A 16,208-nucleotide genomic window follows, 5' to 3' on the forward strand; every position below is an offset into this window, starting at 1 on the left:
CCAGGGTTTAATTTATGAAGTAGAAGAAGCCAAAGGAGCATCACATAAACACAGGGCCGGTGCTAGGCACCGGAGCGCCCCAGGCAGGGAGGGGGGCGGGCGCCCCTGCGATCAACCACTTACCCGCTCCAGGGGGGCCGCCTGCCGGGTCCAGTGATGCGGCGCTGTGACGTTCGGGGGGGGTGGGTGTCGCTTGCCGTGCGTAGCGGCGCTTGCCGTGCGTAGCGGCGCTGGCCGCCGCGATTCTCCCCAGGGAGGGGAGGGGGGTGTCCGGCGCCGTGATGGTCCAGGGGGGGGGGGTGTCCTCACTGACGTGTCCCTGACGTTCCGGGGGGGGGGGGAGCTTGGTGGGTGATGCGGGTCGCCGGGATGTGACACAATGCTCCCCAGAAAGGGGGGAGTGGGCGGCTTCCTAGGTAATGCGGCGTGGGGGGGACCAGCTCCGAACTGCCACCCTCCAGTGGCGCCGGCCCTGCATGATAAACATGTGTGGTAATGCTGTCGTCTTCAACGTGTGCAAGAGCCCCTAGACTTCTACCAAAGTGCACAGGATTACCTACTGATGGCTCCCATACATCTATATTGCTATTCCATGGCCCTGGAAGAAAAACTGATCCGCCAACCAGTGCCCACTAATGGTCGGTGATCTGTCTGGGGATCAGGGATATGAACCATTTTAAAAATGCCAGATTTTTTGATCCCAACCAAAAATTCAGGGATCTGGATTTTAAAACATCTTTAAAATTCCCAATCCCCCAACCTGGTTATTGCCTCAATATATCATAGATGTATGGACGCCATTAGAAGGTTTGATACATTGCAAATTCATGTACACAAGAAGAATAGATTATCTAATTGTAACAACAAAGTCGCTTTAGGGTTTGAAAAATACATGTTCTTCATAAATAAGACTTCCTATAAAATAAATACTTGAAAGTTGAAATGATGATCTACTAGATTTTGCAGAAGTATAAACTGAGATTATAATCATTTATGGATTGTTTACTCATTTGAGTACCATAGCAGACAATTATAAACTACAGTACTAGGTAAAAGCTAATCAAAATGACTGCTCATCAAAATGACTGCTCCTACCGCCAATCTCTGTCTTCACAGCTCCCTCTCTCCTTATCCAGCAAGTTTGAAACAGATCATTTTGCTTTCACTTTCTGTTAAGGAGTAATTTGGTCTGTTGAGTGAGCTCTAGTGGTCACTGGCAGTAGTTCACCTCACAGAGGTGAGGAGTAGTTAACCTTTTATATATGTATAGATTTTTACAGCAATGCCCAAACAAGAAATACTTCAGATACTATAATAGTATAATATTTCCACCAGTTATGCGCTAAGAGTTAGGATCTTTGTAATGAACAATCTTGATAACATTTATCAGTAAATATTCAGCACCTGAATTAAATACTTATGCTTGGCATACACTGTCACACCAACAGACTTTTTAACCCTTGGAGTGCCAATGTTGCTGTCAGCGATCTTCAAAATATGCCAGCAGCTCACATTGACTGTTCTTTTAGTATCAATAAATAAATAAATACAAATACTGCCAAGTCAATTAAAGTTTAGTTAAATATTGCACCCCAAAAAAAATTAACAGTCCCTGTGAGCGGCGCAGGCATTTTCAATGGATATTTTGTGGATCTCTCACAGCACCATTGGCATTCAAAGGGTTAATAAAAAAAATGTTTTCTTTGCAATTTTGGCACCTATTTTGACAAATTCCCTTGGCACTCAAAGAGTTAATCTGAGAAGTTGAAAACATCAACTATGGTGGTCCTACTGTACACTTAGAGATGTCTTACAGTCTATGACCTACAATATATGTGTTGCTTTACAGGGAACGAGACATTTCCCCTTCCTCCATCAAACAGGGGACATGGCTGAATACACTGCCAGTTGTGGCTAGCTAATTATCAAATCTTTTGGACAGACTGGGAGACAGGCCAATTATTAGTGATAGGTTGTGGCAATCCACTGTACAATTATCTGGGCGATCTGCCAAAATCTGACAGATTGGCCAGATAATTGGATAGTGTATACGCACTATTAGCTTACAGTATAAAGTAGTTTTATACATTAGTAGCAAATCATAAAGTTTAATGGAAAATAAGTGCTATAACCATGATTGTAGGGTCTCAGTGCTGTTTATGTTAATTTTCTATTAAAAGACAGAATATTTGTAGTTGGCCCTATGTTACTATGCAATGATATAATCTGATGCTGCAAAAATCTTTTTGTACCTAAAAAAGCAGAGCTAAGAATTTATTTAGACAAGCATAAATCCAACACAACATAATTATCGCGGTCATCAGCCAGGGCAACAGTAGGGGCAAATTTACACCAACTTGAGTAGCATATAACCAGCAAAAGTGGTTGCGTCTAGATCCACTTGAATTCTTTGACAAGGAAGTGACATTTTGTGAGGGCAGAAGTTGCAGTTGCCCTCACACTGTTTTTTATTTTATCTCTAATTTCCGTAGGTTTAGGTTATTGCATTTTATTGCAGCTGGATTGTCCCCTCGCCACGCTTCGAGCATGGTGGCTTGCTTCGCTCATCACACTATTATATTCCCCCTCCAAGTATACGTGGACCCAAGCATGATGGGAAATGTCACAATACTGAAGTGGTTCTAGCCAATACCCTGCAAAAGTGTTATGCACATTCCTAGTAAAGAAAATGAATGCATATCAGGCATGAAAAATTGTGGTAATCTGACAGTTACGGTTGCTGGCACCTGGAGAGGCAGGGCGGGGAGGGAAGCGGTGGACATTCTGAGTATGCTTGTTGAAATAACTGCAAATGGAAGCTGCCCGGCAATGAGACACAGGGTTTATTCAGAAAATAATGAGACTTCTGTAAATCTGGGAAAAGCTATTTATTGAACTTTCAGATACATTGGGTTAATAATCTTCAAAGTGTGACTCTTGAGCATCCATACACCATTGCCAGCATTTCTGCCAAGCTTGGTATGCCTCCTGGAAGGCCTTAATCGGAATGTCCTTGAGTGTCCTTGTTGCGGCCGATTCTACTTTGTCTTCGGCCTGAAAATGTTGTCCCATTTGAAAAAAAAAAAGAAGTCAACCCGGGCCAGATCCAGACTGTAGGGTGGTAAGGCAGTTTTGTCAAGTTGTGCTTGGCCAAAAACTCCCTTGTTTGCAGCGATGCGTGACTTGGCGCAATGTTGTGATGGAGGATCCAGTAAGTGGCTATCTCCTTGTGGATGCAGATGATTGAGAACTTCCATGTAAAAATGCCCCACTGACAGTGTGAACGGTATGTAGAAATTCCCTGTGGGCCACAACTTTCAAGTCGAAAAAGACATTGAGTATGGATTTGGTCTTTGATTTGCTAATTCGGCCTTTTTTCGGGGTGAGGCAACAATGGTGTGTGCAACTGTGCACCTTGCGCATGCTCCAAAAGTTCATAGGAAATCGCCACATACTTGTCGTTTTGATCATGAGTCAAAACCTACCCTTACTTTCTGGACAGACCCTGTATACACCTATTTAAGCCCCATGATTTGGGTTGCCTGAGGTCATTGGCAGATACAGGCTGATGATGATTTTAAAGGCCACCAGAACCAATTTACTCTGCTTTGCTGAGAAACACAGACTGAGGGGGAGGCTGAGAGACACAAAGTTAGGAATGGCTGAAAGAAACAGTGAGAGGGAGGCTGAGGGACACAGAATTCAGTTCTGGAGTGACAGGGATAAAGGACTATACTGCAAAGGATTCCCAAAAAAGAGTGCTTTTCATGTAATGCTTCCTGAAGCATGTGAAATCTAATTCTATTACTTTTATATTGACCCCACCACTTTTTTAATACAGCCGTTTATGACACTCAGATGGCACCTCAGGTTCCTCCATGGGCAGGATGCACCACATGTTTATCTATTCATAAAAAACAGTCATTCCTGGCCTCTGTCCTCAAAGCACACTAACAGTGCAGGTTTTTGTGTCATCCAGTCTTCAGCACGAATGGTTAAATCAAAATAACAGTTATTAATTGAGCCAGTTGTGCTCAGACATGGCTATTACTGGGGCATGGGCTGTTCACACATGTCACTTTTCCCATATGCAGCTTGGGTCCTATATGGCTTATTTCCTTCAGTGTATCTTTGTGGTGCACCCACCATGGCTGCGTCACCTGGTATTCTCATGAATGGGATGAAATATACATGGGCCTGACTGTTATATGAGGATCCGGTACTTATGAGTTATCTGGGCGCCCGATTTTTTGATTGTATGCCTTAAGTTAAGGCATACAATCAGATGCGATGCGATGCGATATCGCATCGCATCGCATCGCATGCGACCATCGGATGCGATGACCCGATTTTTCCATAGGAATCAATGTTAAAATGGACAGAGTCCATTTTAACATGGAATTCAATGGGAAAAAGGGGTCCTCTTCATACCCCTACTATCCAAGTGGGCATGGAGTTGGATATAAACCTGTGGCGAGCGTAGCGAGCCACCGAGCCCGAAGCGTGGCGAGCGAAGCGAGCCCCGCGAGGGGACGGTATTCTATGTCCCCTCGCGGGGCTCGCTACGCTCGCCACGCTTCGGGCTCGGTGGCTCGCTACGCTCGCCACAGGTTTATATCCAACTCCATGCCCACTTGGATAGTAGGGGTATGAAAAGGACCCCTTTTTCCCATTGAATTCCATGTTAAAATGGACTCTGTCCATTTTAACATTGATTCCTATGGAAAAATCGGGTCATCGCATCGCATCGCATCCGATGGTCGCATGCGATGCGATGCGATGTGCCCGATCCGACCCGATTTAGAAATCGGGCGCCCGGATAACTCATAAGTACCGAGGATCCTACTAAGCGCAAGTGTTTGGATGCTGCAACTACCACATTTTGTGCAACCTATTACACGGGGTAATACTACATAGTGCAACCAAGATGGCTGACTCACCCTGGCACGGCTTGAATATAGAACCCCTGGAATTTATTACCCAATATGACGGCACCAAGCCCGCATTATGCTTATTGTGCTCTCTAGGTTTTTTTTTCTGTGTGGGGTTCTACTTGTTGTTATACAAAAATCCTTTGTAAAATTAGTTTTTTATCTATATTTCCCTAACAGCAATGAAATAATGCTTTGTGTAAGCAGAGGCATCATTGGGTAGGGTAACACTCCTAACTCACACATCCCATCTGAATGTGACCTCACAGGGATTTCCATGTCCAGAATCCCCGGAGATGCTGTCTACCTCCATAGACAGGCTGTCTGTAGTGCCAGCTCTTTGAAAGGAGCCAATGCTGCAGGAGAATGTCAAATGCAGCACCAGGCTCCTGTCACTACAGAAGAGCCGGCACATTGGTGTCGCTCCTTCCGAGGGTGACACCCAGTGGCGGGCTGCACCCCACAAGCATTCGACTTGTGTGCTCACCACTGCATGTATGTACTATTAAAAATATGTCTGTTTTGTATACTAGCCATAAGATGGTAGTCTTGTCCATTAGCTGTCAGCATGTCAACAGTCACTAGCATTATGGGAAGAATAGCTTTATTTGCAAGCCAACAGACTGAGGAGAGAGACAGATTGGAACCAAGGGGGTTATTCTGATTTCATCGCTCCCCCCCTCCCCGCGCATTCACATGGGGGAGCGATGCTTATGCGCATATGCAGATGGTTCGTGCAAGCGGGCATGGCAAACTGGCTGTTTTGCCATCACGTTCGCACCTAGCAGTGCAGGTGAGGGGCGTGGGGTGGCAGCGAGGGGTCACGCCCATGTGAATATCCAGCGTTTCATGGGTGTTTCAGGGGACGGGCAGGGGACGGGCAGCTGATGTCAGTGGAGGTCAGCTGCCTGCCCGCTTCCCGTACAGGGCATCAGCAGACCTAGGACAGAGGTGTCCTAGATCTGCAAGTGCTTGCAAAATCATTGGATGGTCGGAGACCATCCAATGATTTTGTCCCGCGACCATCGAATGGTTTGCCTGCGAATGGATGTATATGCAAATCATCCATTCACATGCATGCAGGGATATTCGTGTGCGGGTGGCATTTAATCCACATGCAAAGCTTTGCGTGTGGACCAGCATAAGGTTCCATGTTTGCCAAATTGTATGGTGGCCTAAACTTTTGATGAGGGTCCTTGTACTGTACATTATGAAACTATTATTTTCATGTAAAAAGAATTAAAAAAAATTTAATAAAACAAAAGGTTAAAATAAAAAGTATATAACCCCAAAACCTCACCTACTTCATTCTGGGAAATGGTGTGTCGGTTTGAGCCATCCAGATCAGAGACTTCAACAACAGATCTCTTAGCATCACACCAGTACAATTTATCAGTGACAGTCTCCACAGTGATTCCACTTGGCCACACCAGGTTAGTGCTGACCACTACTATCCTTTCACTTCCATCTAGGCGGGAGCTTCCTATTTGTGGATTGGTTCCTATATCTGTCCAAAATAATCTCCTGAAAATAAATAATAATAAAAAAAAAACAACAACAGTCAAATTGTGTTATCTTTAGAAAAGCTGACTTTGTGAACACATGATATTTGGCTTTATCTAAACTCCTAATTTTGCAATGAAAGCCCCCCTGACTAAATATAACTGGCAGCATTCTTACTAGAGAGCATATAAGCCAGTTGCAGATCTCACAAATGTTAAATATAATGAAAAAGCAGATTGAGAATGTATCAGAATCAGCTTCAATGTAATGCTGCCTCTGATTGACTCTCCCTTCTGTTCCATCTGACCTACAGTATACCTCACTTCTATATCTTTGCTGTTTATAACAGGTATAACCTTGGAGGAATAGGTGGCTCATAATCAGCTATGAAAATAATAATAAAAATAACACTTATATTTTTACTATACACTTATAATCATTTAGAAAGTGTAAGAATTAAGCTGGGGTCACAGAGCCCCCCTCAATAGACATCACCATGCACCTACATTCACTTGATTGCTCAATAATTTCAAGCAAATTGTTGTTGGACATTGGGACTTTTTTGGGCCCAAAGCATTCAGGGCTGTAGAGAGAGTGCCTGTACCCCAGAAAAGTTGGTGGTGTGGCCCAATCACTGAATTGTGGCCATGCCCCCTTTAAAACATAATGATGAAAAACTTGTTTTTATGTTCCGCAGAGCAGCGCGGACTAAGTGGCAGCAGCCTCCCTGGACCTACCACAGCCCACCACACAACTGGGCAGGGGAGAGAGCCTACAGCTGTCTGATAGGTAATAAGGAGGGTTGAGGGGGGCGCGTACCCTTGCATGTCGAACAAGCCGGGGCCAGGTAATTTGTATGCTTTACACCCCACCTCAGCGCCACTACATACACTTTGTCACATTGGGCCATGTGTATTGGGACAACAGCAATGTACACTGGGCAGGGGAGAGAGCCTACAACTGGCTGATAGGTAGGAAGGAGGGTTGAGGGGGTGAGCGCATCTACATACACTTTGTCACATTGGGCCAATTATTCTGATCACAGCTGTGATATCTTAGAGCATGAGTGTCCAAACCGGACCTCGAGATCTACCAACAGGTCATGTTTTCCAGACCACCTGTGGATGTTTAGAATGTGTATTAGTTAGGAATGAATGCAGCACATGTTTAAAATTGTGACAGGTAGTAATGACTACCAGTGGCGGTTTTTACAAATGGGCTGCAGCCCCTCCAGGTAGAATCCACCACTGTAGTGAAGCCAGATGCAGTCTGTGAGACTGCACTGGCTTCACTTTGACTGTCCCTCCCTCCGGGACACCTTTCTGCAGGCTGCTGAGGGGTTCCTGCCTGCCTACCAGAAATGGTACGGGCCGCCATTGATGACTAACCTTGTGCACCAGCTAGGTAGTCTGGAAAAGGTGGACTGTTGTAGATCTGTATGGCCAGCTGAATAGTAGGCCCTGATCAGAATGGTATACAATACCTGCATGCACCATTTACAAAGTAACATGCAGTACTAACTGAAGGCAACATGTCCATTACTTTACGACAAAATCTTTTGTTTCATTATTAGCAGTAATATTAGTAATAATTCAAAATAAAATGCTTAGCTACAGTATATGGAGGCCGTACAGTATATGCCCAGGCATCACTGCTTCTTACCCCATCAATGGATGAACACAAATTCCTCTTGGCTGATGTACTTTTTCCTGGATTACTGTTTCTCTGTTTTCTCCATTCAAATCACTTCTTTCAATACAAGATCTTCTATTTGTTAAAAATAATAAGGCAAAGTTAGCGCTCACTCCTGCTACTGAACATATCTCTGTTTAAGCATAACAATACATAATGCAAGGCATATCGGACCGATGACCTTTGCCTGGATTGTTTACTTTTTCCTGCATTTTGCATCTTAATTCAATAAAATTAATTACTTTTCATTCATCATCTTCATACTGGCATTACTAGGTCTGGGCTGGAAGATTATGGACGGCATGTACTAAAAGCAAAAATTGCATTGAAGCCTAGATATACTAAGCATCACATTTTGGATGGATACATCCCTGCAATTACCTGGGGTATAGCGGCATTAAAATTGACAATAGGCAACTAGAATTGAGATGAAAATAGCGAAGGACAGCTCTGCCAAAAAAAACAGTCCTTTGCCATGATAGGACGTCCAGGTTTATGACCTGGGAGTCCTTCTGCGCATGTTTCAGAGGATCTGATTGGACACCTCTCGGGGCACAATCTGTGAAGATTTGTTCTGAGTTTGGCCCAGCCATCAAAGATCCAGAGAGTGCCTGACTAGATCACTGGGTTGCAGTATCCGGTGCAACCGCTGCTGGTCCCCTTTGGCTCCTGTATGACATCTTGCCAGCTGGTTCTTCCAGGAGGCTCTATTGTAAGCATTCCCTGGCCTACTCCTGCAGCCCCTCCACTGGAACACCGGGAATCAGTGACACGCCATAGCACAACAGTGCTTCAATTCCCACAAATGGTGAAACAGTACACACAATTTTTTTTATCCATTTGGTGGTGCTTTGCTGGACAATAACCCAACCATTGCTTTGGTTAACCCATATGTGTGGGTTTGGAGGGGGACTGAGCCACAAGCATAATTAATTCATAATCCATGATCCAGTTCTATTCATTTTGTGAAATGCAAATGTATAAATGCAGGACAGAATAGCATGAGGCAGAATGGTGACTCCAATTGGATCATCATTCTGCAAATGTAGACCATGATTAAAGGGTATCCGGATTATGGGTCAACAGTGTGTGGATTCGTTTTTTCAACCACTGTGCCGTGGCTCACTAGTGTGCCTTGGGCTCAAGTGTGCCCCCAGATCTAGAGATGCCCAAACCATTTTACAGACACCGCCAGTAGTTCTACTGTTATTTACTGGTCTCTTCCTGTTCCAGTCCTGTCTCTGGATCCTGGGGATATGAGATCATCCCTTGCTGACATCAGTGGGCTGACATCATCTGACTACCTCTCACGGATCAATTGTGGCAGTGTCCTAGTGTCCTGGTTTAAGGGCTTGATGCTTAAGAAGCTGCCTGGAGACTACATAGGACATGAATTGGATCTAGAGAAGAAGAGTCACAGGGAGCTAAGGTGAGGAGTTGCTCAGGTGTCCTGCTGTTATACTGTCCTCACTAGCTCTCTAGAAGAACATAATGGCAGCTAGGCAGGGACTCCTAGGGTGATCACATGAGGGCCTTTTTAACTCTACCCCCTGGGGCGCTACACACTAAAACAGTAGGCATAAAGGTCTATCCTTTGCTCTGCAAGCAGATGAGCCTGGCATGGACTTTCATCTGTGTTTTTTTTATATATATATATATATGTGGGGACCAATGTGTTGTTTGTTTTCTTGTGAGGGCCAATGTATTTTTTTTTTTTTCAGATGTGGGCACCATTGTGATTGCTTTATTCATATAGGAGCCAATGGGTTGTTGTTTTTTACCTGTCTGGGCCAATGTGTTTAACAGTGTGGGGGTCTGATGGTGTTCCTTGGCAATTTTAAAATCTTGCTTTGTGTGCAGCGAGTTGAAAAAGGTTGAAAATCACTGGTCTAGAAAGACAATAAAAAGACTGACACCAAAAGGTCAACATGGACTAGGTCGGCATTTAAAACTGTTTTCACAAGCAAAAGCTCACCATGACAATGGTCGACACATGAAAAGGCCAACATGAATTTTTCATGATGTTTTAAAATTTTGGGGCTCTTTTCATACTTTAATATCCACATGGACTCTGGGAATGGTAAAGTCGGGCGATGGTACATGCTACAGGCCTGGCCAACCTGTGGCTCTCCAGTTGTTCTAAAACTACAAATCCCAGCATGCACTGCAACAATTTTGGTATTATGGAATGATAGAACTGTGGTAAAACATAGTGGTCTGTGCTGTTTCACAGCATCTGGAGAGCCACAGGGGGGCCAGGCCTGTACTACACTAATTGGGGATCCACAAGCTAAGTCGTCGACATTCACACAGAAAAAAACTTGAAAAGCTCATGTTGACCTTTTCATGTGTAGGCTTTTTCCATATTGACCTTTTGGTTACGTTGTTATGGTTATGTCGACTTTTTGTCAATGTCGACCTTGTGCATGTAGATCTATTGACTGTCTAGACACTGCTGACTCATTAATCCGGAAGCTATTTAAACGGATGCATTCCCACATACCTCTGAAAATAGCCTGTTTCACTTCAAAACACGACCTTTAAAAAAAATGCAGGATCTTGATGATCAGAGTCCCTACACTTCCAAGTTCCCTACAGATAATATTAACCCTAACTCACCCTTCCTGCAACCTAACTCTAACCTACCCCTCCCGCAGCCTAAGCCTAACCTCACTCATATGCATAGTGGACCTCCGATTATCAGATTGGTTGAGAATTTGCAGCCTTTCCAAAGGGTCTGAATCTGCCCCACTGACAATCAGGATCCTGACTGTCGGTATTTTAATCACATCTCGATGTGACTGAGCACAATACAGTATGCTGACTGTAAGTAAATAAATGAAACAAATTGTAGCAACAATAACATACACTTTTTTTCTACAATGGCTCCCAAACCACAAAGTATTGGAATACATAAAAGCCATACCCTCTGTCAGTCCAGTATAGTTTTCGGTTATTAGCATCAATAGCAACCCCCTCTGGGGTGTCCAAGGCCTCAGAAATCACTTTGTCACGACCACTGCCATCCATCTTTGCACTTTCTATGCACTTCAGAGCTGTGTGTGCAAAGTAAATCTAAGAATAAAATTGTGTAAATGCATAAAACATGACACTGGAGATGTACAGTGTACTGCAAGCTACATGAATGGAATCAATACATTAATAAAAGTACACTTGTGTAATAAAATCTGAATGTATCATTTAGAAATCCCTGTATAGCTGCATTCATTTGACCTAAAATGAGATCTCATATTTCTCCAAGTCCTAGTGATATACATACTGTATGTACTGTATAAAGCATAGGCATCAAATAATATTGTATGCCTTATAGAGCTTGTTGATGTAAGCACTCTCCCTTCACATGCTTTCCTTACATAGCCTTACAAGGGGTCTGCAGACAGCTGGAATGGCATAATGGTTAGCATTACGGCCTAACTGCACTGAGATCATTGGTTTAATTCCCACCATGGACCTAACTGTGCAGAGAAGGGGTGTTTTAAGAGAGGAGTGGACCCGCATGCAGCCTCTGCAGCGGGCAACCTCCTCTCTGATGGTGAGTAGACTCTGGCATTATGCCAGAGTCTACTGCAGATGCGCAGGTCTCCGGGAACATGGCGCCCACTCCTTGTTCCAGGAGACATATCCAGTGTGCATGTGTAAATCACTTGGAAATGGCCTTCGTTGCTGAGGTACCGGTGAAGGACTCTGGAGAGGTAAGTACAGGGCCGGATTATAATGGAGGCACAAGGGGTCAGTGCCCCTGGGCCCCCCTCTAGCTAGGGGCCCCCTGTGGTTGGCATGTATTTTTTTTAGCTAAAGGTTTTGTGCATGGGAGTGGGGTAGTGCTGCAGCTTCACCTATCTGCCAATGTGACAATGATTAATGGTGCTGAGCATTGGGAGCCAAGTGTGCAGTGCATTACTGGGAGATGACTAAGTCCCATGACACTTTGCACCAGAGGGTAGAGGCTGAGACGTTTGTGCTGAGCTCTGATTTTTGGAGCTCATTACATGGAGAACAGCAGCAGCAGCCTAGTCATGGGAGGGTTTTTAATCAGAGTCAGCACTGGGACTGTGAGGTCTCCTACAGAGTAAGGTGCAGAGGGACAAACACAGGCTTTTCATGTGGTATGTATGTATGTATGTATGTATGTATGTATATATATATATATATATATATATATATATATATATCCCCTGAAGTTACCCATTGACCAAGTTTATACTGCCTTTACTCTGTGTTTTGACAGTGTAATATTCCCCCATGCAGTTTGCGGCCAGTAATGACAAGTGCAAGGGGGCCCCCCTGTCTAAAGTGCCCCGGGCCCCCCGAAGGCTTAATCTGGCACTGGGTAAGTATAACATACTGTATGGGTGCAGTGTGGGCCCCCCTGGACCCAGGGGTCCATATGCCCACTGCACCCATTATAGAAACGCCTATAGAAACGCCTATGGTATGCAATTTATATATTCGCCCATAAATTCGCCTTTTGCTTTAGTTAAATTCCTGCAAAATATGTGCATGCTTTGAAAATAACTGGTAATAAATAATTTGCATTATTATAACACATTCCTGCTCAATTTACAGACTGGTGAGAAGATGCACTGGAGTTATTGTAATAATCCAGGACTCTCCCAGACATTATTAGAGGGTTGGTTACCATGAATGAACAATGAGGGTAATTCAGACCTTATTGCTGCTGAGCAAATGTGCATCAGCCAGCAAATAGATAGATGCTGCCCCACTGAAATCCCCATTGCAAATTATGTGTACGGCTAGTGAAGATTTTGCATCCAAACCCCCTTGCAAGACGCTCGCCAGTGAGTGATTTTTATACTGTTCACCACTGATCGCAAGCGCTGTATGGCCCTGTACTTACTTGGCAGCTGCAATGAATACAGGCATATCCAGCCGGGTCTGACATCACAACCCTGCCCTAAAACGCTTGAGCACTCCTGCATTTTTTTCTGGCAAGCCTAGCATTTTTCTTAACGCTCCCACTAAACAGCCAGTTACCACCCCCAGACACCTACTTCCTGTCAGCCACCTTGTGAATGCCCAGAAAAAGAAAAAAGTAGCAGGATTCTTTCTCTCGCAGTCTCTGGCACGCACATTGCGTCCATAGGCTTGCGACATTCATCGATAATCGTATTCTGTGTGAATTAGCACAGCAGCGATCAGGTTTATATTAGGCCCAGTCATAGGCGAATCTAGGGGGTGGTCCGGGGGTGCACAGGACCACCCATTAGCCCATGTTGTAGCTGAGGACCAGGGCTTTCCAACGAGCCCAGCCCCGTGTCTCTAGCCCCCCGGGAACCGGAGATACGGCCAGGCAAAGCTGGAACGTTTTCCCTATAGGATAACATGGGACACGCTAATTCCGACCCCCACCCAGTTCAACGGCTGCCAGTTCCCCCTTCGGCATCACTGAAGCTCGAGGTTGATCTCAGTCAAACCCAAATCGCTGGGCCTTCAATCTGATACCAGGCTGGATTCATATGGGTTAATTGGTTCCAGGGATATTGAGGTTAAACCGTTTTTTTTTTCATGTCTTAAATGTAATTTCATGGCTGTTTATGTTCTTTGAGGGCAGATTTCTCTGGAACCAAACAGCCCAGTTTCACGGGACCAAAATCATTCGAAGCCAACTCAAAAGTTCTTCAATATGATACGTGTCTCATGTAAATGGGTCAGTTGGTTCCGAAGATATAGCTGGTTGGTTAAAGGGGAGTAGGGAGAGGGGAGTGGTTGTCTCTCCCCCTCGCAATAGAAAATGCAGGGACTAGGCTGGTGTATAAGGGGTCAGCGTGGGAATGTCCCTGCATAATCCTGGGACCATATTCCCGGGTAAATCCCTGCATTTTCTGTTGTGAAAGGGGTATTATTTCAAACAGCCGTGACCTGCAGTGCTCTGAATACAGCCGGGCAGCCCCTGCTCTCTGCCCAACTGTCAATGACTGTCACCCCTGCAGCTTCACGCACAACAACAGCGCGCACAATATTTAAAATGTCCCCTCGGCTAGAGGGGACACCAGGAGGGGAGTGGGAGCGTGCGCTGCGCTGCGCTCTGCTCCTCTCCCCATAGAAGCAGCTGCACCGCTCTCCATCTCTCCCTGCAGCAGCAGTGAAGGCTCATATAAAAATTTACAGTAAGTGGCACTTTTGGGGGCATTGCTTAAGGGACGCTACAAGTGGCATTATGTGGGGGCATTACGCATAATGTGTGGCTTAATGTGTAAGGGGCATTACGGTGTGCAGCATCATGTGTAAGCGGCATTATGTGTGCAGCATCATGTGTAAGGGACATTATGTGTGCAGCATCATGCGTAATGGGTACTATTGTGCGCGGCATCATGTGTAATGGGTACTATGGTGTGCGGCATCGTGTGTAATGGGTACTATGGTGTGCGGCGTCATGTGTAATGGGTACTATGGTGTGCGGCATCATGTGTAATGGGTACTATGGTGTGCGGCATCATGTATAATGGGTACTATGGTGTGCGGCATCATGTGTAATGGGTACTATGGTGTGCGGCATCATGTGTAATGGGTACTATAGTGCCATCAAGCTAGAACCACCTAGCAATGAGCACGTAGGTAAGCAGCACTTATGTGGCAAATATGTAATGGGCATTACGGTTTGTTATATAGTATGTAATGGGCATCATGATGTGTGGCACAATGTGTAATGGGCATTATGGTGTGTGGCCTTATGTGTAATTGGCATTACGGCGTGTGGCTTTATGTGTAATGGGTATTACGGAGTTTGCTAAAATGTGTAATGGGCATTACTGTGTATGGTCTAAAGTGTAATACCACACCCCTTTTTGTGATGCCACGCCTCCTTCCCATGAGACCACGCCCATTTTTGCAGCGCGGCTACGCCGCGCAAAGGTCCCCCTACTGTTATATCTAGATCTGGGACCACCCATTACCATAATTCTAGATTCGCCTATGGGCCCAGTGTCTGCTGTACCTTATGGATGTTGAGTCCATAATTGGGCTGCACGGACGGTGTAATGGTTAGCATTACTGCCTGAATAGTTTACTTCCATAAACAAAACACAGGATGCTTTCTTTTTCTGGAAAGCCAAATACGGTAAAACAGAGAATCGTAATGTGTTTAATACAGTTAATCTGTGCATAATCCAACAGATTTACAGGAGCAAAACGGTGACTGTCCTGGGAAAAATAAGACACGTGGGAGATTTTCAATAAGTAGATCTTGTATACAGTATGCTTTTATAACTTTTATGTTGAATACATTTAAATACTGCTGATTTAAATGGATATAATTACTCAAATGCCCTCTAAATATTCATTTAATAACAAACTCAATTTAGTTGCTACTGTCACTAGTTTCTTTCTACACGAGTCTTGAAAGCAGGTAACAGCACCATCTTGTGGTACATTGTTAATATTACAACAATATACATTCAAGCTGAATAAATGAGTTTGTAAATGTGTAAGTGATAAATGTCTACTGATGTTACCAATGACAGAACTGTCAAAACTTTTGTTGATGTACAGAAGTATGCACTTAGTATTACCACTTAGCTCTGTACAAATATTTACAACATAGTTTTTATTATATATATAAAAAAAAATCAAAATAAGTGCTGCTTCATTTTCACTGACAGTGCCCTTGGGACATGTGGGGTATTCTGGGTAGGTTCAAGCAAGTGATAGTCTAAGGGCATGTGAAAGATTTGAGGGGCATAGGCGTGCGCAGCACATTTCATTAGGGGGTGCACATATCATTACGGGGTATCTTACAGGCCCATTGGGTGTGTCTAACACTACCAATCAGACGTGTCTACCATCAGCTATTGGCCCTCACTACAATATAAAACATCTCTCAGCCACAACATAATCTCCTGCCTAGTTCAGTTTTTAATCTTCTACTTACTCTGTGTAACAGTACATGCAAATAAAGTCATAAACATATATGGATGACGCAGGTATGTAGTGATATGACAATGTTCTAGTACAATTAACAATGCAAAACACACATACTTGATTGATGGGCGCTTGTTTTAATGGAATACCAGTTCTAAAAAGCAAAAGTATATAAGGGTGGGC

At 44.3% G+C, this 16,208-nt stretch overlaps 1 protein-coding gene across 1 annotated transcript in view; it reads right to left on the reverse strand.

Moving 5' to 3' along the window:
• EGF (epidermal growth factor) overlaps window positions 1–16,208 on the reverse strand; it is a 125,092-nt gene that overhangs the window by 41,221 nt on the left and 67,663 nt on the right. Inside the window, exons 11-13 of the mRNA XM_083178130.1 lie at window positions 11,053–11,201; window positions 8,097–8,201; window positions 6,232–6,455 (exon numbers count right to left, since the gene is read on the reverse strand). Coding sequence (XP_083034256.1) covers window positions 6,232–6,455; window positions 8,097–8,201; window positions 11,053–11,201 — 478 coding nt within the window. The remainder of the gene's footprint in view (window positions 1–6,231; window positions 6,456–8,096; window positions 8,202–11,052; window positions 11,202–16,208) is intronic.

This window comes from Crinia signifera, chromosome 1 (genome assembly GCF_055691185.1).
Source record: "Crinia signifera chromosome 1, ASM5569118v1, whole genome shotgun sequence".
Classification (NCBI taxonomy): Eukaryota; Metazoa; Chordata; class Amphibia; order Anura; family Myobatrachidae; genus Crinia; species Crinia signifera.